This window comes from Dendroctonus ponderosae, unplaced genomic scaffold (assembly GCF_020466585.1).
Source record: "Dendroctonus ponderosae isolate FM_Combo_2020 unplaced genomic scaffold, Dpon_F_20191213v2 Dpon_F_20191213_8, whole genome shotgun sequence".
NCBI lineage: Eukaryota > Metazoa > Arthropoda > Insecta > Coleoptera > Curculionidae > Dendroctonus > Dendroctonus ponderosae.
In genome coordinates, this window is record NW_026019016.1 from 6,152,943 (window position 1) to 6,180,928 (window position 27,986).

At 45.3% G+C, this 27,986-nt stretch overlaps 9 protein-coding genes and 1 long non-coding RNA gene across 14 annotated transcripts in view; 4 read left to right on the forward strand and 6 right to left on the reverse strand.

The window, feature by feature from the left end:
• Positions 1–319: 319 nt before the first annotated feature.
• Positions 320–5,340, reverse strand: LOC109534315 (ATP-dependent DNA helicase Q4). The gene is made up of 9 exons (XM_019899933.2): positions 5,069–5,340; positions 3,237–5,016; positions 2,838–3,170; positions 2,538–2,774; positions 2,335–2,481; positions 2,025–2,252; positions 1,023–1,964; positions 673–969; positions 320–613 (listed from the first exon to the last, which is right to left on the reverse strand). Exons 1-9 carry the CDS (start codon positions 5,177–5,179, stop codon positions 375–377), a joined length of 4,314 nt encoding a protein of 1,437 aa, XP_019755492.2. The 5' UTR covers positions 5,180–5,340; the 3' UTR covers positions 320–374.
• An 81-nt stretch (positions 5,341–5,421) lies between these two features.
• LOC109534318 (U3 small nucleolar RNA-associated protein 18 homolog) lies at positions 5,422–7,158 on the reverse strand. The gene has a single exon (XM_019899936.2). The coding sequence runs from the start codon at positions 6,993–6,995 to the stop codon at positions 5,526–5,528; it is 1,470 nt and encodes a 489-aa protein (XP_019755495.2). The 5' UTR covers positions 6,996–7,158; the 3' UTR covers positions 5,422–5,525.
• A 389-nt stretch (positions 7,159–7,547) lies between these two features.
• On the forward strand, positions 7,548–9,912 carry LOC109534320 (kelch domain-containing protein 4). The gene is given in 9 exon segments (XM_048669100.1): positions 7,548–7,864; positions 7,923–8,093; positions 8,154–8,351; positions 8,412–8,635; positions 8,704–8,834; positions 8,887–9,033; positions 9,087–9,230; positions 9,281–9,499; positions 9,604–9,912. Coding segments are annotated over 9 exon segments (1,545 nt in total). The 5' UTR covers positions 7,548–7,747; the 3' UTR covers positions 9,798–9,912.
• A 1,145-nt stretch (positions 9,913–11,057) lies between these two features.
• On the forward strand, positions 11,058–13,630 carry LOC109534319 (kelch domain-containing protein 4). The gene is made up of 9 exons (XM_048669101.1): positions 11,058–11,280; positions 11,339–11,509; positions 11,568–11,765; positions 11,826–12,049; positions 12,401–12,531; positions 12,584–12,730; positions 12,784–12,927; positions 12,978–13,196; positions 13,301–13,630. The coding sequence occupies exons 1-9, from the start codon at positions 11,170–11,172 to the stop codon at positions 13,492–13,494; spliced, it is 1,539 nt and encodes a 512-aa protein (XP_048525058.1). The 5' UTR covers positions 11,058–11,169; the 3' UTR covers positions 13,495–13,630.
• LOC109534317 (choline transporter-like protein 1) lies at positions 13,557–16,548 on the reverse strand. Of its 2 annotated transcripts, none has more exons than XM_019899935.2 (13): positions 16,393–16,548; positions 16,086–16,211; positions 15,875–16,035; positions 15,730–15,813; positions 15,582–15,675; positions 15,467–15,530; positions 15,318–15,426; positions 15,040–15,265; positions 14,757–14,989; positions 14,244–14,512; positions 14,025–14,191; positions 13,883–13,975; positions 13,557–13,827 (listed from the first exon to the last, which is right to left on the reverse strand). In XM_019899935.2, exons 1-13 carry the CDS (start codon positions 16,441–16,443, stop codon positions 13,642–13,644), a joined length of 1,863 nt encoding a protein of 620 aa, XP_019755494.2. In that variant the 5' UTR covers positions 16,444–16,548; the 3' UTR covers positions 13,557–13,641. The 2 variants fall into 2 exon arrangements, with proteins under 2 accessions (XP_019755494.2, XP_048525054.1); XM_048669097.1 differs by having other exon boundaries at positions 16,262–16,548.
• A 1,553-nt stretch (positions 16,549–18,101) lies between these two features.
• Positions 18,102–18,858, reverse strand: LOC109534314 (selenoprotein F). Its single transcript, XM_019899932.2, has 4 exons — positions 18,738–18,858; positions 18,565–18,680; positions 18,337–18,512; positions 18,102–18,280 (listed from the first exon to the last, which is right to left on the reverse strand). The coding sequence occupies exons 1-4, from the start codon at positions 18,771–18,773 to the stop codon at positions 18,129–18,131; spliced, it is 480 nt and encodes a 159-aa protein (XP_019755491.1). The 5' UTR covers positions 18,774–18,858; the 3' UTR covers positions 18,102–18,128.
• An 82-nt stretch (positions 18,859–18,940) lies between these two features.
• On the forward strand, positions 18,941–22,539 carry LOC109534312. 4 transcript variants are annotated; one of them, XM_019899924.2, is made up of 10 exons: positions 18,941–19,386; positions 19,517–19,728; positions 19,777–19,960; positions 20,013–20,096; positions 20,139–20,373; positions 20,425–20,589; positions 20,641–20,935; positions 20,991–21,150; positions 21,433–21,555; positions 21,817–22,539. In XM_019899924.2, the coding sequence occupies exons 1-10, from the start codon at positions 19,369–19,371 to the stop codon at positions 22,087–22,089; spliced, it is 1,749 nt and encodes a 582-aa protein (XP_019755483.2). In that variant the 5' UTR covers positions 18,941–19,368; the 3' UTR covers positions 22,090–22,539. The 4 variants fall into 4 exon arrangements, with proteins under 4 accessions (XP_019755483.2, XP_048525055.1, XP_019755484.2 ...); XM_048669098.1 differs by having other exon boundaries at positions 20,994–21,150; XM_019899925.2 differs by having other exon boundaries at positions 19,786–19,960.
• On the reverse strand, positions 21,225–22,683 carry LOC125505386. Its single transcript, XR_007282140.1, has 3 exons — positions 22,569–22,683; positions 21,717–21,790; positions 21,225–21,595 (listed from the first exon to the last, which is right to left on the reverse strand). It is a non-coding gene; the product is annotated as an uncharacterized LOC125505386 (long non-coding RNA).
• A 199-nt stretch (positions 22,684–22,882) lies between these two features.
• On the forward strand, positions 22,883–26,462 carry LOC109534311 (N-alpha-acetyltransferase 35, NatC auxiliary subunit). The gene is made up of 14 exons (XM_019899923.2): positions 22,883–22,994; positions 23,070–23,161; positions 23,231–23,379; positions 23,444–23,554; positions 23,609–23,721; positions 23,775–23,919; positions 23,978–24,164; positions 24,223–24,401; positions 24,457–24,595; positions 24,643–24,800; positions 24,849–25,015; positions 25,537–25,756; positions 25,807–25,974; positions 26,029–26,462. The coding sequence occupies exons 1-14, from the start codon at positions 22,978–22,980 to the stop codon at positions 26,260–26,262; spliced, it is 2,079 nt and encodes a 692-aa protein (XP_019755482.2). The 5' UTR covers positions 22,883–22,977; the 3' UTR covers positions 26,263–26,462.
• Positions 26,320–27,986, reverse strand: part of LOC109534313 (proton-coupled amino acid transporter-like protein CG1139) — a 29,729-nt gene continuing 28,062 nt past the window's right edge. Inside the window, exon 5 of the mRNA XM_019899926.2 lies at positions 26,320–27,966. Within this exon, the coding sequence (XP_019755485.2) occupies positions 27,555–27,966 (412 nt within the window). The 3' untranslated portion in view covers positions 26,320–27,554. The remainder of the gene's footprint in view (positions 27,967–27,986) is intronic.

The following is a 27,986-nucleotide window of genomic DNA, read 5'->3' on the forward strand; positions in this document are numbered from 1 at the left end:
TATGCTAACTTTTGCGTCGTGACGCGTTCTGTCTGGGAAATTAACGCTTTATAAGAAAACGACGCTCTTTCGAAAAAGTTATATAGATTATTCCGATATTTTCTTTTCGAAAATGTCATTAGAGGTGCGATATTTTCACTCGGTTTGTTTTGGAAATATAACGTTTCTGAACTTTAAGCCCCTGAAAAGAGACGAAGCTATACTTCGATTCGTTCATGTCGAAATATAGTCCAACAAAGCTCTTTAAAAAATGGTGACTCTTGAGGACACTTGAAGTACACAGGCAGAAAAAAGATATAAACATTTAGAAAAACCGATATAAAAATTAGTGGTTTTTATTTAAAACAATATATGTAAAATCTGCTAATCTCAATTTAACGACAGCGAATAATTTCCCTGGTGGCAATGCGGCAAATCTCGTGAAAGTCCTCGTTAATATGGCTCCTCCAGAACTTGCAACGGCCCCAAACAACCGCCGGATAGTTGGGGCTCTGAATCCCGTGAAAAATCCTCGCCAGGGCTCTGCCGGTAAACTGATTGTCGCGGTACATGTTGATCATTGTTCGCACATCGTTCACCAGCTGTTCTTCATTGGTCTCCAGAGGCTTGATTTCTGCATCAAAAAAATCGAAAACAGTTCAACTAATCACCCACCGAGCTCCAAGGGCCTACCAATGTGTTCTAGTGGATCTGCAGAGTTGAAATACTCCCGAATTTTCTCCTTCAGAGGCGACTTTTCCTCACTAACGGTGATGCATGTCTTGTAGCTTCTCTCAGCCACTTCGGCCAGTAGTTTGTGGACGGCGTGCAGTTGCCTCAACGCTTTGCTTTCCTGCCTCAAAACCAATCCATGCAGATTGTCTAGCGCCTCGTCCAGCTGCTCGTCTGAAAGATTTCCTGGCGCCAGCATCCGGAACCCCAAGTTGCTGAACTGCACCGTCAAACTGGAGCGTTTTGGCTGATTGTTCACTGAAATGAACCATGTTTAAACTTGGCGCTTAAACCAGCAGCTGGAGCGTCACCTGAAGTCCACTCAAGGTTTTTCAGCTGGTGCTTGCAAATGCCACTCTCCCAGCCCATGGCGCTTGCCACGTCCACCACAGGAAACTCCACAATGTGATCCTCCAGCTCTTTGGGAGGATGCAGCGCCAAGGCCATGGCAAGAGGCGGGCACTCTTTGGCAGCCTTGCGGATCTGCAAAGGCCCCCCGTAGGAGATCACCTTGCAAGTGGTGTAGGCCGGATTTAGCAGCTCGATGTACTTGTTCTCGTGCAGCTCCAAGTAGCAGAGGAGAGTGGAGATGTTTTCCTCCGGTATGTCCAACGCCCTGACGGTAGCCTCCACGCTAAAGGCCACCTCGTGCTTGGGGCAGGTGCCCTTACAAGCGCACGGCAGGAAGATTCTTTGCAGGAGTTTTCGGATCACATGTCGGTCGATGGAGTTGGCGTGAATGTGGCGGCGCAGCTCACACTCGTCGCGTCCTAGTGAGTCAAGGAAAACGTGGCAGTGGGCTGGCAGTCCATCTCTGCCGGCTCTTCCCACTTCTTGCACGTAGTTCTCGAAGCTGTGGGGCATGTTGAAATGCACCACTGCTCGAATATCGGCCTTGTTGATGCCCATTCCAAAGGCCACAGTGGCCACAACCACCTTCAACTCCCCGCTCATGAAGGCGTTCTGGACGGTTCTCCGCCTCGAGGCGGAGAGCCCGGCGTGGTAGGGCTCGGCTTGCAGGTTGAGTCTTTTGCGCTTCTTGCTGCTTTCCACCACTGTTTCGCCTTTGAGGCTCGTCCGCAAAAAGCCGGCGATTCGCTCGCACTCCTCCCTCCGCGTGCAGTACACGATAATGCTCTGGCACTTCTTAAACCGTTCGGAGAGCAGGAGACTCAGCAACGCCCGCTCTCGTCCAGGGTCTTTGGACACAGTCAGGTGCAGGTTATCCGGCAACGGGACGTCGCTGATTATTCCTGAAAGAACTCTTTAAAATATCTAGGACATTCGATAATCCGGTAATAAGAATAACAGACCTTGAAGCCCATCAGGTATTTCCAGGGACTTCACGATGCTTTCGCAGGTGGCTCGGGTGGCGGTGGCAGTCAGCCCGAGAATAGTGCGCACTCCTAAGCTCTCTTTCAGCACGTGGCATATCATGAGGTAGCTAGGCCGGAAATTGTGCGACCATTGAGAGACGCAGTGGGCCTCGTCTATGCAGGCGAACGCTATTGGGGGCAACTTGCGGAACAGCGAGCCAAAACCTGGAAAACACCGCCAATCAAGCCAACGGTTAATGCCGGCAACACTTCATCTCATTAGAGTAGGAGATAAGTCGCCCCCTACCTGTTCGTTTCTCTCCCGCCACAATCGCCTCTGGAGAGATCAGCAGCACATTTAGATCCCCCGCGCAAATCGCCTCCATGATCTTCTGCCTTTGGGTCTTGGTCTGGTTGGTGTGTAAACAGGCGGCTTTCAGGAATTTTGGGATGCCTTCAAAGGAAATAAAATTGAAGAAATTGAGGCCTGGCGGCCGTGCCAACACTGACCAGTCACTTGGTCTTCCATGAGTGAAACCAAAGGGGAAATGACCAAGGAGATGCAAGGCTCTCGTTGGGAGTACAGATAGGCGGGCAATTGGTAGCAGAGACTCTTTCCGGACCCGGTGCTGAGGGTGACCAGAGTGGATTTGCCCGAAAGAATGCGCATGATGGCGGTTTCTTGCCCTGCTCGGAAGGATGTATGCCCGAACATTTCCAGAGCTCGGAAAACTTCTGGGGGCGAAGCTAGACACACCAACAAACAGCTTTGTTTAGCAAATTGCAACTTTCACTTCTTCTGAACCTCACCGATAACGCGTCCATCTTCTTGCAAGGTGTAGTAGGGCTCAACCACCTTAACATTATCCATGTACTGTTGAACATCCAGCTTCTTCACGTGCTCCTCCAGCCGCGCAATTTCTTCCAGAAGCACGTCTTGGTCTAACCCATCGTCCAACCATTCCTCGTCTTCCGAAGAATTGTCGCTATTCGAGGCGACGGTTTTTTCGGCGTTTTTGTTGATTGATTGCAGTTTGGATTTTCGGATATTCAAGTTGCTTTCAGCCGCCATTCTGGAGGCCTCCTCCAGAGAAGGAATGGTGCATTCTTCGTCGTCGCCAGTCAAAGGCAATAAACCCCCATCTGGGACGGAGAAAAACTGTGTATTGGCACAATATTAATTGTCAATATACATTGCAAAGACCATACCTTTATCAGCTTTACAGCGTTGAGCAAAATGGCCCTCTTGACCGCAGTTGAAGCACATCAGTTTGCCCCCATCGCAGCCCCCCATATCCATGTCGGGCCCATACAGGGCCTTTTTCTTGCTCCTCCACATCGCCTTCTTGTATTTGGCAAAGTTTTGGCCCTTTTTCCCTCGGACGAACACTTTTTTCTGGATGTTGATTCTGACGAAGTTCTCATTCAAACTACCCGCTGCGATTCTCTTCTCCAACTTCTCCTTGGCCGCGTTTTTGTCCGGCTTCTCCTCCTGCTCAGGACGCTTGCTCGTTTCCTTACTTAGCCTGCTTTCCAGCACGTTTTTGATGCTTCCAAACCTAGAGGCAACAATTCGCGGCTTCACATTGTACTCCAGTTCGTATTGGGTGTTTTCTTCAACATCCGACTGCTCAGGCAGGGAGTCTTTGGATTTTCGCTCCCGTTTCGGCTTGACCGGTCGAGTTTTTCTGATCTTCGATTTGGCTTTTTCGGCTTGCTGCTCAACATCCTCCAAAGTTATCGCACGGAACTTGTTCTTCATACTGTCGCTTTCAATGACGAATTCTGGGTCATCGCTGTTATTGTCCGAGGCGAACGGATCTTCTTCGCCGCTGGACAGTTCTTGGAAGCTGGCTTTCACTCGGGTCTCTCTTGCAGACCTTCGCACACTTGGTGTTCCCCGAATGGGGACTGTTTTTTTCAAAGGTTTTTTGCCAGACAATTCTCGGACCTTTTTCCTAGCGGCCTTGATCGGCGCCAGATTTACCTCCTTCTGATCAGTGCCGCTAACAGATTCTTTTGTGATGCTAGTTTGCTCGCTAGGTACATTATTTGTAATGTTTTCTTTTACGTGGACCTTAAGGTCAGTGATGGCAAGGGCTTTCTGCAAGGGAATTTCCTTTTTTGTGGTGTTTTGTGGGCTGTTGCTGAACTTTTGGTAGAAACTAAGTCGGGCTTTCTTGGCCACATGGTTCACCCGCCCGTAGCTCTCCACGTCCTCCACATCTGACTCTCCGATTATTTCATCACTATCGTAGTCAAGTTGTGTGTTTAGCGCTGGCTTGGGGGAGTTTACCAGTCTGGAAAAGCTCTGCGGCAATTCGGGGTTTTTCAGTGAAACTCCTGCTTGTTGAGTGACTCGCTGCAGCCATCCGGTATTCACTTTCCTCAAAGTGGGCCTCTCTCTTTGCTCCAACACACTGTCCACAATACTCACAGGCAGCGGTTGGGAGAATATTTGAGTAACCGGCTCTGCTACTTGGAAGTTGGAAGATGACGTTGGGAACTCTTCCCGCAAAAGGCTTTGAAAGGCGTCCTCAGATTTGAAGGTGCCCAGTGAACTGCCCTCCGAACTAGATTCTGTTGTTTTTTTTTGCGATAACGACTTGCGAGGGTTTCGTTTGGTTTTGGTGAACTTCGAGCCACAGAACAGCTTTTTGCTTATGTTGAGCACTGGCTTTGAGGGGCCCTTTTCCGCAGCATCACCTTGGGTCTTTAAGGGCGACTTTTTCTTGTTTAAGTGGCTGCCCCAAATGTCATCGTGGCCACCTTTCGAATCCTCTGATACCACTTCGGTGAAATTCTCATTGGATAGCTGCAGCTGTGAGATGGGCTCTGATTCTGAGGTTTCTTTGGGGGCCTCATTTGGCTCGTCTTCGTCCTCCAAGCCCTCCACGTCCATGAAGGACTCCTCCAAAGCAGCCGATTTCAGCTTGAAGTATCTGCGATATGCATCTCTTACTGGGGTGGGCGCTTCCCTGATGTCCAGCTAGGGATTGAGGGGTTTTCGACTAAATAAGCGCGAGTTGTGAGCTACTTACTTTGCATGGGATTCTTTTGTGTTTTTTCGTAAATTTATGCTCCCAGACCTTGACGGTGTATTTGCAGTCATCGTAGGTCTTCTTCACCAAGGGGTCTAGCAGTAAACTCATTGTTTTGCCTAATATTTACATTTACACTTCCTCCGGGTGTTTGGTTGACTTTGATTTTAACCTCACTTGACTGGTAGGCTGTGCAACCCGGCCTTGTCTAGCTTGCAGGGATAGAGACGGTTATAGTGTGGGGCATACAGCAGTCAGTAAATTAATTTATTATTGTATTTTCCCTACCGTGTCTCTTTGCAATAATGGAATAATTAATTCGATTAAACAACGTTTTTAATGAAAAACGCATGCATTTTTTGCATCATTTATTCTTACACAGTCAATATTTACATACAAAAAAAGTCATAGAAAATAATGTTTCTTTAACTAATTAACAACCCTAGTTTAAACTAACTCAGTAGTTTTTGAAGTGCTTAAGCCTAAACAGAGAAACTACAGACTGCCGGTTGCCCAGAGCTAAAAAGCCGCTTCCTGGCGTGAAATTAATACAGTTCAAATGGCCCAGTTTGCTCTGAAAAGCTGGGAAGTTCTTAAAAACCGTGCCGCTGGCCACATGGAACAGCTTGGCGGAGTTTTTAATATCCGTGGAAGTGAGTGCTAGGATTTCACTGGAAGAGTTGAACTTCAGGCCTGAAATAGAAGTGGTGAGGTTGAAGATGCTCCTCCTGGGTTTAGGAAGATTGCTCTGCAGCACATCTTCCATTCCATAGAGATTGACGACGCCCTGGGCAGATCCACAGGCTAGGAATTGGTTGGAGGAGGCGGCAGCTACAGCCGATCCTTGCAAGCAGCCTTCGTCGCTAAACTTGTGTTTCACGCGCCTCATATTGATGTCGAAGATGGTAACTTCTGAGGTATCTGAGTGGGCAAACAGCATGCTTCCTGTGGAGTTGAACTCCAGCGCTGTAACCTCGGAGTCTTGTTTTAAGGTGATAATTTTCTCTTTGGAGGCGGCGGATAGTAAATGGACGTCGCCCCATTTGCCTGCCACCGCAAAGTATTTGGAATCCGGGGAAACTGTGAATTTCTTGCACTGAGTCATCCCAGAGGGCAGATTGTAGCGTACAGATCTGGCCTCTATCAGATCGTAGACGAATATGTGTTTTCTATTGGAGCCCAAGATAGCCTCTTCCCCATTCTTCACAAACTTGGCGCACATGATGGGGAACCCTTCAAAGGCCACACTGTGCAGCTTGTTGTTCTTCTTACCATCAACTGCAAACAAGGTCGCAACCCCCTTGTTGCCTGCCACTAAGCCCACACTCGAAGTGGGATGGAACTCCACTGAATTGATGAAGGGCCCTTCCGTGTAAGTTTCACAGTTTAAATCCTTGACTTGCTTGAACTCCAACGAGCCTGCGGGCAATGTCGTCCTTCGCGTTTTATTAATAAAACCCACAGTGTGAAATATCTCATCATCCTCATCCTCTGAATCTGAAACTTCTGCTTTGGCTTTGCCCAGGCGGGCCCATGTTGGTGTGCCGGCAATGGCTTCAAATTTGTGCTCCAGCAACTGCGAGTATTTGTTCCTGCTGTCGTTTATTCCACCGGCAGGCAAGCGGCGTCCCTGTACTGCTAGGGCTTCGCCCACCTCGATGCCCTGATCATCTTCATCGAACCATGCTGGCTTCTTCTGCTCCTGCCCATCGCTGTCTTCGGCCGAGCCGCTGTCGATCCCGGAGTCCGGATTTGCAGGGCCAGGTGCGTCAAAATGCCCCAAAAAAACGGCCGGGTTGGCAAACAGGTCAACGGAGCCCCCATTGCCCAACAGCCCGGTTTTGTTGATCCGGATTTTTTCACGGGGTGCTGATTCGATCTGGTCGCTCGATTGGAGGATTTTGCGTTTACGGGATTGTCTAGGCATTTTTTAACTAAAAAGTCTCTGCTAACAAGGCCGATTCTAAATAAAAACAGGGCACCACAAATGAATCTATGATCATAGATAAAGACGAGTATGATCTATATTTATCTATGAATGACACTCCAAACTCCGAGAGAAGAAAACGAGGCAAGTTATAGTTTAAGGTTAGATAAGAGTTGCCAACAGGAGAATACCGAAAAAGAAAACACACTAAAAACTGCAAATTCAAATTCGATTTTGATGAAACTTATCAGCATCTTTTGTCAGTATAGAGTCCATTGTTTTTCAAAGCTGGTGAAACTTTCAATTTGATACTCGCTTTAGTTTGGAAGATTCGAATTTTGAGAGAAAGGCGAACCTGAAAACTTATTGATTTTCACACGAGCTCTTGGATGACTCTTGTTACATTTAGGAATACTTTGGACTTCTACATCTTGACATGTTGTGTAGACTCCGGAAAAGTTAATTCAATTAAACAATTCAAAATAACATTAATTTAATTTGCATAATACTGCGCAGCTACATCTATGTACAAGTGGTGGAAGGTTGAGAGCACTTCTTGTTCCGCCCATCAGCAGCGACAAACGGCATTTTCCAAAYTCACATGGCAGATCTTCCTTTCAGATCAGTCTTTATCTATGAGATCTTCTTCAATCTTTACCGGCTTTCAAACCATAACCCTGTTTAATCTGTGTTCTCGCGTTCTACTTGTTTGTGTTGTTTTGTAGTAAATCAGTTTTCGAAGAATATACACGATGAAAATAGGCACAAAGGACAAAACCAAKAAAGGAAAAGGGGTACAGAAAACCCAGGCGAAAACCGTGAAAAATCTGTGCAAAAAAATTAAGAAAACTCTCAAAGACTTAGGCGAGGTAAGTGTTTGAGCTTGATGCCTCTCTAGAGGGTAGTTTCGAATGAAAACCTCTTTAGGACGACATCTAGAGCGTTCTGGCCCAAATCGAGCAAGAGGAGAAGAAAAGGCTGCGAGTTGTTGAGTGCCATGTGGAGCCCCCGAGTCGGCGGGTGAACTTCAGCTTTGTCAGCCATCCGGATAAGGACCAGTTGATTCTGTATGGAGGGGAATACTTCAATGGGCAAACGGTAATTTTCACTCACATCTATCAATCTCTGAGTCTACTAAAAATTCCCATAATTTTCCAGACGTCCGTCTACAACGAGCTGTTCTTCTACAACATCCCTAACAACAAGTGGACTTTGGTTAAAGCCCCAGCTGGTCCTCCGCCACGCTGCGGACATCAAATGGTGGCCTCATCAGCCAAGAAAGGGCAACTATGGGTCTTTGGCGGGGAATTCGCCAGTCCTTCTCAATCCCAGTTTTACCATTACAGAGACCTTTGGGTAAGCGTCTGTTTAACACTGTGAGGTGCTTTTGAATCAACGTGTGAATCAACTTTTCAGGTTTACAGTATCTCTGATAAACAGTGGAAGAAAATCACAGCCCCCGAAGGCCCCAGTGCTCGAAGCGGCCACAGGATGGTTCTGGTTAAGAAACAGCTATTAGTGTTCGGGGGATATCATGATAACAGCATGGACTACAAGTACTTCAATGATGTGCACAGTTTCGACCTGGAGACCTATAAGTGGAGGAAAATTGTGCCGGTTGGCACCCCTCCAGCTCCAAGGTAAGTCTGGATGAAACTTTACCATTTCGCTAATTAATAAATTAATTTAACAATTAATCTCTGCTTAGATCGGGCTGTTGTATGGTTCCTCTGCAGGATGGCAGCGTGCTGATCTACGGCGGCTACAGCAAGCAGAAGGTGAAGAAGGATGTGGATAAAGGCCACGTTTACACTGATGCTTTCGTTCTGAGGCTGGACAGTGAGTTTCTTTCCCTACCTCTTATCAGCGAATCTAAAAAACTGTTTTTCAGAACACGATGCGACTAAAACCAAATACCAGTGGCAACAAGTGAAGCTGGGCAGTCAGCACTTTTCCCCCAGATGCAGCATGCCTGTAGTCACAGCAATCAACGGCCAGTCAGCCTACTTCTATGGGGGCGTCTTTGACATCGAAAAAGGTACGTTTCGGATGCCACCAATCGAGTCAAACTCACTCAAACGCTTGTTGCAGACGAAGAAGTCATAAGCGGCAACTTCTTCAACGACTTCCTGCAACTAGACTTGGATAAAATGGCCTGGACGCAACTGGAGTTGGCCAGCAAAAAGGACTTGAAATCCAAAAGAAGACGAAACAAGGAGGATGACAGTGAAGAAGGTAAATTTAGGCCTCTGACGGAACGAGCGGTTTAATTGAGCGTTTTATAGTAGTTCCAGATAACGGCGATAGTGAACCGAGTGCCGAACAAGAGCAGCCCATAGTGGTATCGGACAGTGGAGTTTTCAAAGTGACGATGGCCCCAAAAGTTCACTGTAATGTCCAGTCAACCGGCCAGAACTTGGCGGAAAAATCCGCGGTATTCCAGCCGAGCCCCAGAATTAATTGCGGGCTGGCTATTAAACAGGGAATTCTCTATTTGTATGGAGGTGAGAACAGCTGCAAATCCTTTCATTTGGGTGTTTGGTGTCTTTGTATTTCCTCACTGAGGAATTGGTAATCAGAGACTTTAACGAAAAAATCCTTTTCCTAGGCATGTTTGAGGATGGGGAGCGGGAGCTGACCTTCAGTGACTTGTACAGCATAGACGTGAGAAAGCTGGACGAGTGGAAGACCATAATCGAAGACGATGCCTTCAAAATGGAATGGTTGGTATCGGAATCGGAGAGTGAAAGTGAGGAAGAAGACGATGATAGTGACAGTGGCTCGGAAATGGAAATCAACTAGAACTAGACTAGTGTGTGGGTCTCTTGTGCGGGAAGTTGGGAGAACTTCTTAAAACTCCAGACTTTGTTTAATATGTGAAAAAACAGCTTTGTAAATATAGAATTAGAAAATTAAACTAGCGGTGTCATTCAAGCCGTCGACTCTTATGAGCAGGTGGCCACCACCAGAACGTCCAGAACTTTGTCCAAGAACAAGACAAAATCCCCAATGAAATTGATGCCGCCCCTCGGAAAGGGTTAGCATCCCCCCTGGGAGATGTTCTGTGGAGCATCAGACCTTAAGAAAATTTCTGTACAAACTTTTGATATTTTATGGAAAAGTACTGTGAATACTTTGCTGCTACTTATGTACAAAAGGTAGAAGTTCGAGACTACTTTTTCTAAGGCCTAACAGAAGCGACAAACCGCATTTTCCAAACTCACATCGCAGATCCATGATACAATTAATACAACGTAGGATATTGCGTCGATTTGCGTGACGTCAGTGGAAGTCACTGTGCGTAGTGATTTTTTCCTGTCTGCTAAATGTGATTAAATATAGCTTATTTAGTCTTTGCCACATTTAATATTTTTTTTGTAAATCTTCGTTACAATTACAAAATGCTTTGCAGCAGGTTTTAAACTTGAAAATGAAAATTAACAATTTATTTATTTGTAGACTAGCACAGTTGCCAGATGTGCATTAAAGTAAAGCGTTTGTTTTTGGCAAGTACCCCAAAAGGTCGAAATACAAATTCCTCTAATCATCATTTTTGAAATGCTGAGAGCATGTTCTGGCGGAGGCAACATTAATTGTGTCTGCACGACAACAAGCACTCTCAGAGCTTGCCTAAAATACTGTCTTTTGGAAATCTATGAAACTTAATTTCCAGAGATTTAGCTCTCGTATTACTATTGCAACCGTAAACTGCACACCGCAATTTTTATATTTCTGAACCGACACCTAAAAGTAGCAAACAATCTCCTGTATACTTTCCAACTACGAAACGCATAATGCTCAGTTGTTTGTCTACAAAATTTCCACAATAAGCCCAAATCAGGTCCCAAACGCGATTTTGAAAGCATTGAGCTATACAACACTGCCAACCATATCTTCATATAACTTTCCACTTTTGAACTATTGCGTTTTAAATTCAATGAAAATCTGTCTAGGTTACATGCATTTTAAATGGGATCAGCTGTTCACGTTACCATAGTGCTAACCAGTGACGTCATGTGCGCACGACAATCGATTTTTGCTTCACTCTGTACCAGATTACAAACACAAACCATAACCCTGTTTAATTTGTGTCCTATATTTTGTGTTCTACTTGCGTTATACTTGCTCGTGTTGTTTGTGGTCAATCAGTTTTCGAAGAATATAATCGGTGAAAATGGGCAAAAAGGACAAAACCAAGAAAGGAAAAGGGGCAGAGAAAACTCAAGCAAAAACCGTGAAAAATCTGAGCAATAAAATGAAGAAAACCCTCAAAGACTTAGGCGAGGTAAGTGTTTGAGCTTGATGCCTCTCTAGAGGGTAGTTTCTAATGAAAACCTCTTTAGGACGACATCGAGAGCGTTCTGGCTCAAATCGAGCAAGAGGAGAAGAAAAGGCTGCGAGTTGTTGAGTGCCATGTGGAGCCCCCGAGTCGGCGGGTGAACTTCAGCTTTGTCAGCCACCCAGATAAGGACCAGTTGATTCTGTATGGGGGGGAATACTTCAATGGGCAAACGGTAATTTCCACTCACCTCTATCAATCTCTGAGTACTAATAATTCCCATAATCTTCCAGACGTCCGTCTACAGCGAGCTGTTCTTCTACAACATCCCCAACAACACGTGGACTTTGGTTAAAGCTCCAGCGGGTCCCCCGCCACGCTGCGGACATCAAATGGTGGCCACATCAGCCAACAAAGGGCAACTATGGGTTTTTGGCGGGGAATTCGCCAGTCCTTCTCAATCCCAGTTTTACCATTACAGAGACCTTTGGGTAAGCCTCTGTTTAACACTGTGGGGTGCTTTTGAATCAACGTGTCAATCGACTTTCCAGGTTTACAGTATCTCTGATAAACAGTGGAAGAAAATCACAGCCTCCGAAGGCCCCAGTGCTCGAAGCGGCCACAGGATGGTTCTGATTAAGAAGCAGCTATTAGTGTTCGGGGGGTATCACGATAACAGCATGGACTACAAGTACTTCAATGATGTGCACAGTTTCGACTTGGAGACCTACAAGTGGAGGAAAATTGTGCCGGTTGGCACCCCTCCAGCTCCAAGGTAAGTCTGGATGAAACTTTACCATTTAGCTAATTTATAAATTAATTAAAGTGAAGGTAGCAAGTGTGGGACAATGATGGAAACGTCACTATTCAATTATCTGCCGACGTTTCGACCTTTATTGGGTCTTCTTCAAGGCTCAAATTATGTGAACGTTCTGGCTAAGTAGATTCATTAGAGTGAATGCATCCCCATGGCAAGGCACTCATTATCTTTGAAATTCGTAATTATATGGCCATAATATCGGTCTCCATAATATCCTGCTACCTTCACTTTAATTTTCCAATTGGTACGCAAAAAAAGCGAAACGAAATTGTTTATAAATTAATCTTACATTTTATCTCTGCTTAGATCGGGCTGTTGTATGGTTCCTCTGCAGGATGGCAGAGTGCTGATCTACGGCGGCTACAGCAAGGAGAAGGTGAAGAAGGATGTGGATAAAGGCCACGTCTACACTGATGCTTTCGTTCTGGGTCTGGACAGTGAGTTTCTTTCCCTAGCTTTTATCAGCGAATCTAAAAAACTGTTTTTCAGAACACGATGCGACTAACACCAAATACAAATGGCAACAAGTGAAGCTGGGCAGTCAGCACTTTTCCCCCAGATGCAGCATGCCTGTAGTCACAGCAATCAACGGCCAGTCAGCCTACTTCTATGGGGGCGTCTTTGACATCGAAAAAGGTATGTTTCAGATGCCACCAATCGATTCAAACTCACTCGAACGCTTGTTGCAGACGAAGAAGACATAAGCGGCAACTTCTTCAACGACTTCCTGCAACTAGACTTGGATAAAATGGCTTGGCGGCAACTAGAGTTGACCGGCAAAAAGGACTTGAAATCCAAAAGGCGACGAAACAAGGAGGATGGCAGTGAAGAAGGTAAATTTAGGCCTCTGGCTGGGCGAGCGGTTTAATTGAGCGTTTTATAGAAGTTCCAGATAACGGCGATAGTGAACCGGGTGCCGAACAAGAGCAGCCCATAGTGGTATCGGACGATGGAGTTTTCAAAGTAACGATGGCCCCAAAAGTTCACTGCAATGTCCAGTCAAGCGGCCAGAATTTGGCGGAAAAATCCACGGTATTCCAGCCGAGCCCCAGAATGAATTGCGGTCTGGCTATTAAGCAGGGAATTCTCTATTTGTATGGAGGTGAGAACAGCTGCAAATCTTTTTATTTGGGTGTTTGGTGTATTTGTTTTTCCTCACTGAGGAATTGATAATCAGAGACTTTAACGAAAAAATACTTTTCCTAGGCATGTTTGAGGACGGGGAGCGGGAGCTGACCTTCAGCGACTTGTACAGCATAGACGTGAGAAAGCTGGACGAGTGGAAGACCATAATCGAAGACGATTCCTCTAAAATGGAGTGGCTGGGATCGGAATCGGAGAGTGAAAGTGAGGAAGAAGACGATGATAGTGACAGTGGCTCGGAAGTGGAAACCGACTAGAACTAGACTAGTGTGTAGGTCTCTCGGGCGGGAAGTTGGGAGATCTTCGTAAAACTCCAGACTTTGTTCAATATGTGAAAATGGTGCGCTCCAAACATCACAGCTTTGTAAATATGCAATTAGAAAGTTAAACTAGCGGTGTGTCATTCAAGTTGTCGACTCTTCTTTGGCTGTAGCGGGCTGAACGGGGGGGTCAACTGCGTGAAACCCTGAGGCGTTTTTCGAGTCCTCGACAAACTCCATCAGCCCCCTGGACATAAAATAGGGCCTGGAAGCGCCGTCGTTTAACTCGCAGTCTTCACAGAAGCACATAAAAATCGTGTCGATGGTCATCTGGAAAAGCCCCCCGTATAAAACCTGCAGGCTTCCAGCCGCCACTTTCCCATACCTCGTATACGGTCATGAAACAGTGCGCTATAAAGTAGCTGAAGAGCCCGATCAGGGCCAAAGGCACCCAGTAATGATGCAAGTTGTCTTTGTGCTGAAAGCCGCTTTTCAGTTGCCTTTAATAAGCCGGAAAATGTTGTTACCTTAAGGAAGTATGAGCCGATGGCCACACTGCAAGCCACCACCAGAACCTTGGCCAAGAACAGGACAAAATCCCCAACGGAATTGATGGCAGCCACTCGAAGAGGGTTAGCGGTCAGATGGGCCAGAGCTTGTTTGCCAGCCCGGCAAAACGAGTCCCCATACATGGCTAAAATTTCCAGCTAAACCTCCAAGCCTCCAACCCTATGACATTCCGTTACCTGTTAAGATATAGGCGTTCCTGCTGATCACGTTCAGAACCCGATCTAAGAGCCAGAAGCAGCAGTTGCACAGGCACAAACATGTCTTGGCAAGCCAGACCAGATGCGAATTGCTTTGGTACGTTACCATCCTTTGCATTGCTGTGAAGATCAGTCGCAATATCTGCACTGTGGCCAGGCAAAACGACCCCAGGGCTACAGATCCCAAGTGGAAGCGCGCCAGATTATAGAAGCTCCTTGCAATTGGGGAGGATAATTGGGATTTGTTCCTGCAATTTTTTTTAAATGTTTTACCTGAAGACAACTTGGTAATCTTTAAGGACATCAGGCCTTAAGAAAATTTCTGTACCAACTTTTCTTATCTTATGGAAGAGTAGTGAATTTCAATGAGTGAAAAGTAAAACGTCAAAAGCTGTATTTCCGCAAAAAAACATCACTAAGGAAGGTGCTTGAGACAAAGATTATCTATAAGTCCTGATGTTTTTAAAAATTACTAATAGCTTGTTTGCTTGCCTGGAAAAGTACCACTTGGAAACGGCGCCAGCAATAACCAAGTGCTGGCACCCAACCACAAACTGGCACATCCAGAACATGCCAAAGACATTCAGCACCTTTGTGGCCTCCATCAAGCCATCCTTTTTGTAGTAGTAGATGTTGGGGCGTTTCATTCTCAGGCGCCCAGAGCTGCTTACCCAAAGACACAGATAAGCACAAAGCGACAACACGCCAATGATCCACATGAATGTCTATAAAGAACGCTCTTTGGTAGACATATCTTAACTTACTGGATGCTTACCAGAATGGGCTCAAAAAGAAGGAGCGGCATGGCCGCTAGAGCTTTGCCGGCTTCTTCAAACAACTGAATCACCAGCTTGATCCTCTTGATCATTACACAAATTATCAGAGTGAGAATCACGGTGGCGCAAGTGGCCCCAATGGCCAACCCCAACCAGGTCCACACTTCTTCGCTTCGGATTTCCATATCTTCTTTTTGCAGCTCCTTTACCCCCTTCCAGGAAACCCTTCAAAGTGTCTATGGCTGATTAATCCTGTGGAGTGGCCAATCCTGCTTACCATAGATAAATGCTGAGTCCCAGACAGGCAAGAAACACTCCAATCAGGATAATCCAGACCAGCAGCCCGGCCAGGAATGGAAAGAGCAGGAACAAGATCAAAGATATTACTAAAATGGAGTGAGTCAAGAAGCTGCAAGTGGAGCTTACCCAAGGAAATGGCGCCCATGTAGATCAGCACCTTCCAGTAGTCGTTGAAATCTTCGCAAATTTCCTGACGAAAAACCTGATGCAGAGCAGTGAAGAAGTAAAATAGAGGGCTTACCATGAAGAAGTCCTTGATGCCAGCTTTAGTGAAGAAAGCCTGGAAGGCCTGCGTCTTCTTGCTGGATGGCAGGCATCTGTTGAGGAACTCGTTGCTGAAAATTGCGGGCTTTAACAAGTCCTCTGCCCAGTCACTTTGCTTCACTTACTATCCTGGATAGAGGCTGCAGTTTCTCGTGCAAATCCTGTCATAGAGTCGCGTTTGCTCCGGCCTGTAGAGGATCAAGTGGTAGCTAAAACTCAAAACCACCACAATCAACACCAAAATCTCAAGCTATTTGAAGCCTCATGCACCTTCCAAACTGGGTGTTATCAATGGACTTGTAGCAAGTCTCCATTTGCTTAGAGGAGGACTTGGAGGTTTGCTTGCTTCCGCACACTGAGCCGCAATTATCGTATCCATGAATAACCCTGTCAATATCGCCATAGTGGACGCAGTAAGCTATTAAAAAGCACTGCAAGCCCACACACATTATCCACTAGAAACACTTAAAGAAAAACGTACCAGAGTGGTGAAGAACAGCAGGAACACCGTGAAAAAGCACACGTCGGTTGGTTTGCGCCGTTTGGTAAGCAAACTGTTGGCGCTGCCCGCGAAGGTTCCAGGCCTACTTTTGCCATACTCATTCAGCTAAAGAAAAAAAGGTAAGCTCGGTAAGGAAATTGGAAACGTGTACTTGCCCACTGCTGCAAATCAAACATATTTTCGCCCCCCTAGTCACACAGTGAAATTTTTTTAACAAACTCGAGTGCGGGTGTTTAGCTGCTATAAAAAACCACTATTACTAATGAAAAACGCAATTAACACTTACATGCGCTGCATCTACAGGGCGTATTCTATCGCTTTTGCCCGAAATCCCCATTGGAAACACGCCAAATTAAATGCACTCCCTTTTGTTAACTAAAACCGAGTTTCAATTGTCCACCAGACGGAAGAAATGACGATTAATCAAGAAATTTGAAAGCGAACTTTGAGTCAACAGTCATTAGAAGGCATAAATTGAACGTAATGCATGTTTAGGTGGTTAAGAAGCGGCTGGGCAATCATTCACTTGAGCCTAATTCGGGGCTTTTGCGGGATTCAATGAATCCAAATTTAATGAACTTTGTTGTATCGTGACGCCAGACTAACTCAATTGGGGGTAGATTAATTTTTAATATCATCAAAGGGCATTAAACTGGGGAAGTTGTGCAGTTTTTCGCGTTTTTTTAAGTTTGAAACATTCTAGACCCTCATTGAATGTGGCAAATCGAACGCATTTTGAAGAACTTATTCACTAAACCTACTGCTATGAATGTGCAGAATTTCAACTTTTTGGTAGAACGCGTGTAGGATTATGGAACATTTAGTCATTTGGACGACGAAGGAAGTTTGGAAAATTCTAGAACATTTACTAGCTTTCCGAAATTTTCTACATTTATCCGCTAAACTTTCTCCTACAACGATCCAGAACTAGGATCAGATCTGGCCGGGTTTGCCAGTAGCAAATTTTTAGACCCGATGAACGTGTACGACTAGGATGCTTGCCAGAATTTCAAAGTTTAAAATTTTCTAGAAATTTATTGAGCGTGGCGAATCGAACGAATTTTAAAGAATTTATTTACTAAACTCTCTGCTATAAATATTCATAATTTCAACCCCCAGTCTAAGCGAGTTTGTGACCTGAATTTTTAGAAGGACGCGGGTCTTGTTGAAGCGCTTTTCTGAAAAGTCAAAGTTTGGTAAATTCTGCATAATTTACCAGCCCCCTGAATGTTCGGAAATTTTCTACGCTTATCCGCTAAGGTATATTCTACAAATATCCAAAATTACAGTACTATGTCTAGCCGGGTTTGAGAGTTGCGAATTTTTTCTGAATTTCAAAGTTTAAAAATTTATAGAAATTTATTGAGCGTGGCGAATCGAACAAATTTTTGAAGGCTTATTCACTAATCCCTCTGCTATGAATATCTAGAATTCCAACTCTAAGTCTAGTCGAGTTTGGAACTTATGCATTTTTAGAAGAACACACTACAAGGTTAAGGAACATTTCTGAAAATTCTGGAAAATTTACTAGTCTGAATTTTCCGAAAATTTTTGCACTCATCCTCTAAGACTTCTTCTAAAATACCCAGAATTGCATTATTAAATTTGATAGAGTTTGCAAGTTGGCAGGCTTAAAAAACGCGGAAAACTCCAAATTTCAAAAACGAGGAAAATTTTCTAAAGTAAAACACATTAAAAAAAAACTCACCTTTTACCCAGAAATAAACAAATTTTCACGCAATCCATTAAATATGCAATAGCCGCTACATACATGTATGGAGATGGGCGATTCGATAAGGGAGACATGACACCCATTTTTAGGGCGCGAACATAAACAAAAGGAGGGTTTCCCGGGCAACGATGGGGGTAAACCCTTGCAACCCTCACCCATTGTGCTTTATGGGACAGAACAACTCTGACATGCATTAGCTAATGAGGTTCCATTAGAGGGATAGAACAATATAGGACGAAAATCATGAATAAAACGCCTTGAAATGAGGAAACGACCGTTTATTCACGCGACTAGATTTGGTTTGTTTTCAAATAATCCAAATCGCCATCATCTAAATGAGTTTGGAGAAATTCATCCACCGAGTCAGTGTTCCACTTCTCAATTGCCACAGTTTCCTGAAGGTGCCCATCCTTGTCATACAGCTTGATAATGGGGTCTAAGCCTTGAAAAAAAAAACGCAGTTGAATCCCATCCAAAGGAACCATCGCAACTGCTCACCTCTAACGTATTTGATCTGAAGATTCTGGAACTTGGCAGGTCGGTCGCTTTTGATGAAGGCCTGAATTTGAGGATAAGCTCCAAACTTGCACGTGCACACCTCCAAGACTGCTTTAGCATAGCGCTTTTCCTCCTGGCCCTTTTCGTCGGGACTGCAGCACTCCTTGCAATGGTCCCTGCGTTTGCAATATTACTAACAACCAGAACCGAACGCGACTTGGAGCTTACTTGAGCATTTCCAGGTTGAACCTGGGCAGTTGCTCACAGGAGGAACACAGCAAATTGGCCTTGTTAAACCCGAGCGTCCAGCAGTCTTCTGAGGAAAACTCAGCCCCAATCGGGGCCTAAAAATGATTGTTTACAACAACTTATGAGAGGGAGAGAGTCTTTTGGCAGCTTACCAACACCGATAGGAGGCCTATGATTATTCGGTACATTTTTTAGGAGAATAACTAGGTATATAGAAACTTGTTTATCACTTGACAACAAAATAACCTAAGAATATCAAGTGATTGATTGAAGCTGCTTTCGCAGTTGCCAATAGTAAAATTTTCACTGCGGGTTTCGGGAAATCTTTTTCTATCGCACCAAATTAAGCCCCCAGTACCTGACCTGATGGGCGAGAAATTAAACACCCCTTGTTTATCCCTCTGGAAATATTTTGTAAGAATTGCTCTCCCCATCACCGTTTGGTAATCTGTGATGAGCATATTTTTGGCTTCAATTCAGCTGCAAGGATAGTCAGAGGTGCGACCAGGCAACAAGGCCTCGACGGTATGTTGACTGTTGACAACTGCCAGTGTTGTCAAAATTAGTAAATAATTGCAAATATTTATTGTTTTATCAATGTTCGCTTAAAAGGCGCTGTAAATATGGTTGTTGTAATTACACAAAGTGCAACGACCGCCTACAGGGCTGCAACGTAACCGAATCGATTCGCCACAGTGTTTTTTGCCAAGTGAAACTTTCCTGCTCTCATCAGCATTTACCAGTTGGTGTTTCAACCTTGTCACAGCTTGTCTGCTCTGGGCGATGGCCAACAAGTGCAAAGTAAGTCCTAGACAACTAGCTTTAAAGCCCTGAAGCTGTGGCATCAGATAGGGTTAAGTGTGCTAACCAAGAAAGTTGCCTAAAAGGACAAACTGACTAAACACTTGCCCCCCATATGTTGGTGTGCTAGGAATGCGGCTGTTCCTGTAGAAAGTGCCTGGCAAGCGACCATGACGTTCAGCTGCATGTGGAAATTGAGAACCTCAAGCAGAGGCTGGTGGAGAAGGAGAACCACATTGTTATGATGGAGACCAACTTCCTCAATGAAGCCAACAAGTTCCCCAATGGGGAGCTGATGGCTGTCAAAGAGGAACTGCTGACCTGGCAGGACAAATACAAGAGGTACTTCCATTTTCCGAGTAGAATGGATAATCGGCAACTGACTGAAAGCGATTGCAGACTGTACGACGCCCACAGAAGAGTCCAAAGAGTGAATCAGGGGTTGGAAGATAAGCTGCTGAAGCTGGTGGATGTGTGCGAAACTGATAAGACCACCTTGACTAGGGACGTGGCGACTTTGTCCCATAGTCTGGCTGAAGCAAACTACGCCATCAAAAAGCTAACGGGCGACAATGTAAGCTTGATCAGTTGCTGATCAAATCTCCATTGTATCACCCCAATTTCAGGAAAGATACAAAAACGACGTCAGTCTAGCTATTCAATTCCTGCAGTGCAAGCAAACCAACTTCGTTGCCCATCGCTTCGATTCGGTGAGTTTAAACACACGAACTTAAACAACTATTTTTGTGCAGCTTCCTTCAGAGGTGCAGACTCAGGTGGCTGTTTATATGAACAACAAACGAAAGCCCCTGGAGGAGAAACGCGCCCCACTGGAGCCCAAGAGCATTAAGGTGCCCATTCCCACATTCCCGCCTACTGCCATGGTTTATTCGGTGCCTAAATCGCCCAAATTGGCCGAACAGCCGCTTGTTGAAGACCAACCGTCCCAACAAGTTGATATCGTTTCTGCCGCAATAATGGCCAAAGGTGAGCTGGTTAAGCAAACAACATTCACTTAAAAAACTCGTCCATTTTAAGTGCTGGAGGAACGACAGAAGGAGAAAGCCCTGGCCAAACATTGCGACACTTGCACATGTGCCAAAAGCCTGAAAATCATCTACGAAGTATCGCATCATCACATCGGCACCCAAACGGGTCCAGAATGCCGTGAAAATGTGGTTCTGCCCCAAGCCCACTCAACTGGTTGGTAGCCATGGGAGGATTTGCGGAAAACCCATCGAATCTTCGTTGCAGGTTTGTCGATTTTAAAAACAGTGGTCGAAAAGTCCAAGCGCTCCTCGCCCTATCCGAATCTCGTGGCGCCGCTGCCATTGGAGGCGGGCCCAAACCCGCAGAATGTCGTCAAAGTGCAACCAAATAATTTTCTGATTGAGACAACGCACACTGTGGCGGTTCAAAAACCTGAGGATGATGCACAAGGATTGCCCGATTTGATCGAGTTTGAGGACGTCGGAGGGTTGAGGGTGCTGGAAGTCCCCCACCTGAATGAGGAGGAGGAGGAGGAGGAGAAGCGCGCTATTGACAAGAGGCTAGTTTAGTAGACACTAAGACTATTATTTGAATTAATCAGCGGTTTACTGCAGCAGTCTAGTGGGAGCTTCGGAAGTCCTAAGGGGCCCCCGGTACGCCTCAATGCTTGTGCAAAGCGGTTCCAAGAACATTTTGCTTGATAACGCCCATAATAGCATCGCCCCCGTTTTGTATACGAGAAGTGTAGGCAAAGTGAAGCAACCTTCTTCGCAGGTATGAGCAAGTCGTGACTACTGAGCTGCATGTTTGCGAAACCGTTTTTCCAAGCATGACTTTTTTTGTATATTCGTCGAAAACTAGTCCATTATGTGATGAGAACCCAGCATGCTCAGTTTTGTATACTTCGTACTCACAAGCCAAAGAGGTGTATATCAACTGAAGGAAAATATATTTTTACACTCCAGTACTAGTTGGTTGCTTTATTTGCCCCTCCAGTTGCATGTTTGCTTAGATGCGCCCTAAGTGATAGTACTCAAGTCAGTCAATATCTCATAGAATATCCAGAATTCATCCCAAAAGCCCGACTCCTGCTCCGTGTCCAGTCACGGCAGCAAACACATGAGTGTCGTCAGCGAAAATTCCACGCAACATCAACAGCGAATCAGTGACTGGGTGCAGGTAGTTATAGCTATTAGTTAGTGTTGCCTGGTCGAAAATTCTATAGATGGAAACACCAGAATTCAGCTGAATAGATCAGTAGATTAGTGTAGAGTGTTTATATATGAGTGAGGAGCTTAAAGCCGTGTCTACATAAATCAAGATTAACGCGGGGTTCATACCTGCGCTTAATTTTTTGTTCATATCTAGAGAATCGGTTGAGCTGTAGAGCTCTCGTTGTCATTGAAGGCGTCTACTGAAACAATATCAATGTGATTTTAGATTACTGTCGAACAGGAGATCAGCAGCCCGGATAATTCCCGCACGGAAGAATTGAAGATCGACCCGAAAAAGGAGCAGGAAATCAAGCAGGACAAGGCGCGCTATGCGGAAATGGAAGAAAACGTCAAGCGGTTTCTCTTTGGAGAAAGCGACTTTTGGAAAACCGTGGAAATCGGCAAGCTCAAGTACAAGAGTTACCAAGAGGGCGACAGAGCCCAGAAACCTCCCAGTGAGGGCAGCCGAACGAGCTCTCATATGGAAACGGAGATCTAGACTATCCACTCAATCCTTAAATTTCAAAACTGTGATTCTAAATCTATAAACCAAAGTATTAGCAGAATATTTTAGATAAGTATATTTCCTATTTACGAGTATAGTCTCTATATCTTCCAGATTACTGTTAATAAACCTTCGGGTAGAAGCCTTAAAGTATTGAGATTGGTTTTATAAGGGAAAGTGCGTGAACAAGGCCATAGTATTAAGCTTATTGTGCGTGATTTAACATTTTCATTTCCAGCTAAAACTGTATAATATACGTGTTTACAATGCTTATTTACATGATTTAGTCGTGGGTGTATGCCCGCGTGACATTTAGCTGAGATGGGAGCAAATTTGCGCAAACATAGTTAAAATAAACTGATTAGAGTAGAGCAGTCCTGTGTGTGTCTTAACTTATCTTTTATCTAAAAATCTTGCAGAATTACAAGTTATTATTGCATTTTACCGGTGCGTTTGTTTTAAAAAATTCTCACCTGTTGCGTTCCCCATGCAGTCTAATGAAGATTAGATGATGTTTTATTGAAGAATCTTGAACGAGGCCGACATGAGAAAATAATTTGATGCCTGAAGATCACTCAAACACGTTTTTTAAAAATAAAAACGCGAAAAGTTCGCTTGAAAAAAGAACGTTTAAAAATTACTGACAGCTATCACCAAAAAAATGGCGTCGTGCGCTATTGCAGCCGCAGCCAGAAGTATTTTTACCAGAGAGCATAGATATCCGGGCCGTGTAAAATTATGGGGCTAGTGCGGGTTTCTAAGATCCTCCATTGATCCGCGATGTCGATGCCCTAGAGCCCTTCAAACTCCCGTTTGAGGATTATTAATAACCTCAAATCTGGCTGGCACTGTAAAGAAAAAATATATTTTTGTGGGTCGAGCATGGAACGCCCGGAAGAGTACGTGGGTTTCTCACTTATCAATTACCATGTATCTAAGCAGCAATTTGGTTAAATTGGGGTATTGTCTTGTAGGCCTCATTCGACCACTGCAGACCTCCCAGTTGCAGGAAAAACAGACCAGAACTGGATCGAAATCACTGATGTGTTCCTTGAAAGTGTAAAGGGTAAGTATTCAGTGCAAAAACCCATTTGTTCCAGGCTTTTTTGGTTTTGATTTGGCATTTTATTCGCAGATCTAGAATTAGGGGAGCTGCTCCACGATGAACTGTTCGGGCTCTTTGACGCGATGTCTGCCATTGAAATGATGGACCCCAAAATGGACGCAGGGATGCTCTGCAATCGGGGGGCTCGCAAAATCACCTCCTTTGAACAAGCTGTAGCAGTCAGTATTCACTTTCCTGTTTTCTTGAGCGCAGTGAAACCGCCCCTTTATCTCACTCTTCTAGGATGGTTTATTGCCATTAAACGACCTGCCACCCCCGACTTTATTGGGCATTATAGACGGCACTTTGGCCCGGCTGGTATCCTGGTTGGAGGGACATTCGTTGGCTCAAACAGCAAGTAAACCCCAAATGAGGTTTGTTTTATTAACCTGTTTGTTCTCTCGGTAGGTTTTTACTTGCCTGTATCTGCATCGGCCGTACGCTCCCCAGGATAGGGCCCTCAAGGTTTTCTGCCTGTCCGTTTACAAATTGCTGGATGTTATCAAGGACCTTTTACACAAGTAAGGCTCAGATCCGCTGGAGGTAGTTGATTTTGAGCTTTCCTTGTCCTTAGAGCAATGGTTTTCGAAGAGGAAGATTTCCAGCCCATGCAATATGGGTTTCATTTGAACCCCGACATATCCGAGCAAAGGATGATTGGCATGCTGCGGGAAGTTGAGGAGGAGCTTCACAGGAAGTCGCGAAACAAGCAGTGTGAGGTGAGGAGGAGTCCCAAAGGCTATAGCAGCTAATCAGTGCAGTTTTTCCCGTAAGCAGCCGGAAATCCAGGCAATTTTCGTCAGGATAAAGTTTGTGCGGATATTCCTGCAAGCGCTAAACACGCTCAGAAAGGAGGACCAGCCCTCAAACTCGCTGAACGACTGCCAAAGGCTGCTCCAGAGCGGCGTAGAAATGCTGCAAGCCATGAAGGAAACTGTCCAGATGGGTCAGGGTGCCAACGACGGTACATTTTCAAAGCTGTTGATTTTAAATCATCTTAACTGGATTTCAATCTAATGCAGACGACGATGAAATCGCCTGCTTCGAACCGTCGATCAACCAAAGACTGCTGCCGCCCACTTTTCCGCGTTACACCAAAATAAAGAAGCGAAGCGACGCGATTGTTCACCTCCTGGAAATGCTGGAAAGGTTTAAGGTGGTCTGCAGGGCGCAAGGCCTCACCACGTTTCATCAGACACTGGTACTCATTGAACGTGCGTGTCAACCTGTTGAGGAAATTAATCGACTTTTTCTAGGAACTGTTTGCCGATTTCAGCCAATCCGGGCCCTGTCTGGTGTCGCGCAGCGCCTTGCAGTTGGTCGGACGCAACACTGGCTCGTCTAGAGAGGCCCTGAGAGAGGCTTTGCGGAACTTCTGCGGACCTCATGCTTTGAGTAAGGCATTTGACTGGTGAAAATGTAAACTGGATATGTTTTTTCAGGCAGTCGGGCTCTGCCAGCTGCACGTTCAGCTGCCGATGGCTTTCTAGCCCGCGCTTCTCGCCCTGCTGCATTGCTGCTGCAGCTCAGCGGCCATAATCGCGCTAGGCAACGAGACAAGCTGGCCATGCTACTCGACGATTTGGCTGTGCTGCAAGAAGTATGTTTTTGCGGGTAGATTGAGCAGGCGTTTACACTTGTTATTTAGGAGGCCGAGCGCGCTGATAGTGCCTGTGCTTTAGCCCTGGGGCAGCCCCCCAGGCCCCATTTTGCCACCTGGGCGCTCTATCACACCTTGCGGACGCAGGCCTTGTATTTGTTGGCCGGGTTTGAGCTAGAGCTTTACGCTGAACACGAATACTACTACATTTATTGGTAAGGGGCAAACTGCACAATTTCCCACACTTGTCCGCTAAGATTGCTTCTACTAATATCCAGAATTTCTGTATTAAATCTGGTGTGCAAGATGCGAATTTTTAAACGCGACTGTCCGATTGCTATGCTTTTCTGAATTTCGACAAGTTTAAAAATTTTCTGAAAATTCAACGAGCTTTTCGAATGGAATTAATTTTTGACAATTTATTCACTAAGCCCTCTGCTATAAATATTCCGATTTTCAACCCCAGTCTAAGCCAGTTTCTGACTTATTAATTTTTAGAAGAACGCGGGTGATGTTGAAGCGCTTTTCTGAAAAGTCAAAGTTCGGGAAATTCTGCATCATTTACTAGCCGCCAGAATGTTCGGAAATTTTCTACACTTATCCGCTAAGGTTTCTCCTACAAATATCCAAAATTACAGTAGTAGATCTAGCCGGGTTTGAGCGTTGCGATTTTTTTCCGATCGTGCACAGTTCTTAACCTCTAGTCAATTTCTTCAAGTGTTTTGGTCTATTGCAGGTACTTGTACGAGTGTATTTATGGCTGGTTGATTTCGACCCTGTCGCGGGCAGACAGTTTGCTGCAGGAGGCCTGGAATGGAACGGCCGCAGTGGCAACTGGGAGCGGAAAAGGAACTCGAAGGCAGAAGCCGAATAAAGCGGCCCGTAGGCCGAGGCCGCACTCTAAAGACGCGGTCAGATTGCAGGCGTTTCAACAGCTCGCAGGAGGATATTTTAAAGTAGATCTGCTCCCAAACACCAATTTTCCATGTTGAGAGTTTCGTTTCAGGCCCTCTTGGGGTTGCTGCGCGAAGGCCTGCTGCAAGCCCCTTTGCCAGGCTTCGATCGGGAACGGGTGCGCTTTGAACATCGCTTTGGAGTATTTTCTAGGCTGGAAACTCCTCCCTCTGCGGCATATCGCGACTTTAGGGCTGCTGCCCAAGCTGCAGGATCGCAGGCAAGTTTACCATTGAATATAAAGAACCAGAATTTGGTTGATGGCCTGTTTTAGGGCTCGGAACAGTTGTTTTTGTCTGCTGGTCGGCATTTCGGCCAAGCTGGACAATTGTTGGCTGCAGGAGGTCCTGCCGACTCGCCTTTAGCCCGCACAGCTAAAACTAATTTTGTACTGCTGCGCTTGTTGGCTGCAGGACACCGGCCCAAGATCAAGCCGACGTTTTGCTTTAACGAAAGTCGCCACTTTCCAGTCATTTGTCTCACTGAGGGCCAATTGACGCACGAATAATCACTTCTAGTCCTTTCCCAGGTGGATATTATTGATAAATAACACTACAGCTCGCTATTTATTTGGAGTCATTTTATTTCAAACAATACAAAAATTCGGAATCTTAGCTACTATTTCTTGCGGCATTAGGGCGGAAATTCAGAATGTTCCCAAAGCAAGCTTTAAGCGGAATTGTAGCAATAAATACTTTGCTTGTTGAAGTCCGGAGGTTTTTTTGCGTCTTGTTCGGGGGACACTTTGAAAGCTCAAGTGTGGAAATGAATGGAACAATTTGTGGAAAGTACTTATCCAAGGTATTTTGGCGTTCCTGATATTGAACATACTGTATATTCTAAATGCTGTACTAAAAAATGGTTGAGATTCCCAGCAAAAACCATCGCAAACATCTACTCTAATGGCAAGTTTTTCGTTATTTCGGGTATTTGTTACACAGGATGACCTTACTTGAATTAAAAGCAATTTTTGCCTGCATGTGACTTTGTTTAAGGAACTTATCAGAATTCGAATCGCCAGTCAATTTGGCAAAACCGGTGTGGATGTTTCCAAAATTAAGGCACCAGGTTTTCACATCGGTAGGGCAGTTCCTCTGGAACTAATTTAACAGTGTGCTGGTAAAAGAGCTAGAGGGATTGGGGATTATCCAAATCCCCTTGGTTGCCCTGTTACCATCACGTTTTTTTATCAAGCTCTAACTCAGTAGAGAACTGAGCTTCAAGCCGCTTTAGTTGAGCTTGTAACTACGTCTAAAAATCACAATCAATCAAAAATATAAATTAAACAATGGCCAATGAGTTCTCACTAAAACGATACACTAAATGGGCGTGGGTCGACAATGAAACATCGTCCGGATAAGCAAGTCTTCCCGGACGACGCCCTTCTAGGCTAAGTGAATACAACTAATGTTCTGCCTGCTTGAAAGAAATCACAGATTGAACTACCTCTAAGTAGTCTAATAAGTAGTCTACACTTAAGTCTAGTTACAGTGCAAGAATACTGCCTAAACTTGCTTTAGATGATTATTGTGGTCAAAGACTGCTAGTAGTTATTGTCTTTTTTTATTGGTTTCTTTGGCCGGAGCCAATGGGAAGCAACAGGGAGAAGCTGGCAACTGGACTTTGGTGCGTCAGCCAACAGTCAATGTTCCCAGTTGCGCGAAACATTGGCTGTTCGCCGTTTAAGACCCGGGTTTCAGCCGGGGGCAAACCCTGAAAACTGAATCGACTTCCCAAGCCGCTCAGCCGCTCTCCCTGCTTGCGACGTTCGAACAACGCCCAAATCTCCTTCTAGGTGGCTCAGTAGGATTCAATGATCTCAAAGATACTCACATAAGTACCAGTCAAGAATCCTACCAGCCCGAAGAAGATCAGGAACAAGTTCTTGTAGAGGCGCCAGTTGTACTTGCCCATACCCGGATCGTCGTAGAACGTGACCAGATCGATGGTGGCTGGGAAGATCAGCCCCAGCATCGACAGGCAAACGGCGCCTACCAATGAGATAAAGCCTCCGAGGTTGGGGATAAGGATGGCGAGCACGACAGTGATAAACACCAGGATGATGCGGATCGCGTAGTTGGCGAAGTTCTGGCTGGCGCTGCTGAAGTTGTTCTTCAGCGCCTTCCATATGATCTCCATTGGCACGTAGAACTGCAGGGCGTAGGTGAAGAAAATCGCCACTGCTATCATGAGCTTCACCGATTGGGCCAATCTGCAAACAAATGGTTTTTA

Excerpts from the sequence above, each read along its gene's own strand:
- LOC109534315 (XM_019899933.2), bottom strand. The coding sequence starts at position 5,179 with ATGAGTTTACTGCTAGACCCCTTGGTGAAGAAGACCTACGATGACTGC. Across the intron at positions 3,171-3,236 it reads ACGCTGTAAAGCTGATAAAG|ATGGGGGTTTATTGCCTTTG; the intron begins GTATGGTCTTTG and ends TCTCCGTCCCAG. Across the intron at positions 2,775-2,837 it reads AGAAGATGGACGCGTTATCG|CTTCGCCCCCAGAAGTTTTC; the intron begins GTGAGGTTCAGA and ends TGGTGTGTCTAG.
- LOC109534318 (XM_019899936.2), bottom strand. The coding sequence starts at position 6,995 with ATGCCTAGACAATCCCGTAAACGCAAAATCCTCCAATCGAGCGACCAG.
- LOC109534319 (XM_048669101.1), top strand. The coding sequence starts at position 11,170 with ATGGGCAAAAAGGACAAAACCAAGAAAGGAAAAGGGGCAGAGAAAACT. Across the intron at positions 12,050-12,400 it reads GGCACCCCTCCAGCTCCAAG|ATCGGGCTGTTGTATGGTTC; the intron begins GTAAGTCTGGAT and ends ATCTCTGCTTAG. Across the intron at positions 12,731-12,783 it reads CGTCTTTGACATCGAAAAAG|ACGAAGAAGACATAAGCGGC; the intron begins GTATGTTTCAGA and ends CGCTTGTTGCAG.
- LOC109534317 (XM_019899935.2), bottom strand. The coding sequence starts at position 16,443 with ATGGGGATTTCGGGCAAAAGCGATAGAATACGCCCTGTAGATGCAGCG. Across the intron at positions 15,427-15,466 it reads CATGGGCGCCATTTCCTTGG|TAATATCTTTGATCTTGTTC; the intron begins GTAAGCTCCACT and ends ACTCCATTTTAG. Across the intron at positions 14,513-14,756 it reads TCCAAGTGGTACTTTTCCAG|GAACAAATCCCAATTATCCT; the intron begins GCAAGCAAACAA and ends AAAAAATTGCAG.
- LOC109534314 (XM_019899932.2), bottom strand. The coding sequence starts at position 18,773 with ATGTACCGAATAATCATAGGCCTCCTATCGGTGTTG. Across the intron at positions 18,681-18,737 it reads TAGGCCTCCTATCGGTGTTG|GCCCCGATTGGGGCTGAGTT; the intron begins GTAAGCTGCCAA and ends AATCATTTTTAG. Across the intron at positions 18,281-18,336 it reads TCAGATCAAATACGTTAGAG|GCTTAGACCCCATTATCAAG; the intron begins GTGAGCAGTTGC and ends TTTTTTTTCAAG.
- LOC109534312 (XM_019899924.2), top strand. Across the intron at positions 20,936-20,990 it reads AAGCGCGCTATTGACAAGAG|CAGTCTAGTGGGAGCTTCGG; the intron begins GCTAGTTTAGTA and ends GGTTTACTGCAG. Across the intron at positions 21,556-21,816 it reads GAATCAGTGACTGGGTGCAG|ATTACTGTCGAACAGGAGAT; the intron begins GTAGTTATAGCT and ends ATGTGATTTTAG.
- LOC109534311 (XM_019899923.2), top strand. Across the intron at positions 24,165-24,222 it reads GGGTCAGGGTGCCAACGACG|ACGACGATGAAATCGCCTGC; the intron begins GTACATTTTCAA and ends AATCTAATGCAG. Across the intron at positions 25,016-25,536 it reads GAATACTACTACATTTATTG|GTACTTGTACGAGTGTATTT; the intron begins GTAAGGGGCAAA and ends GGTCTATTGCAG.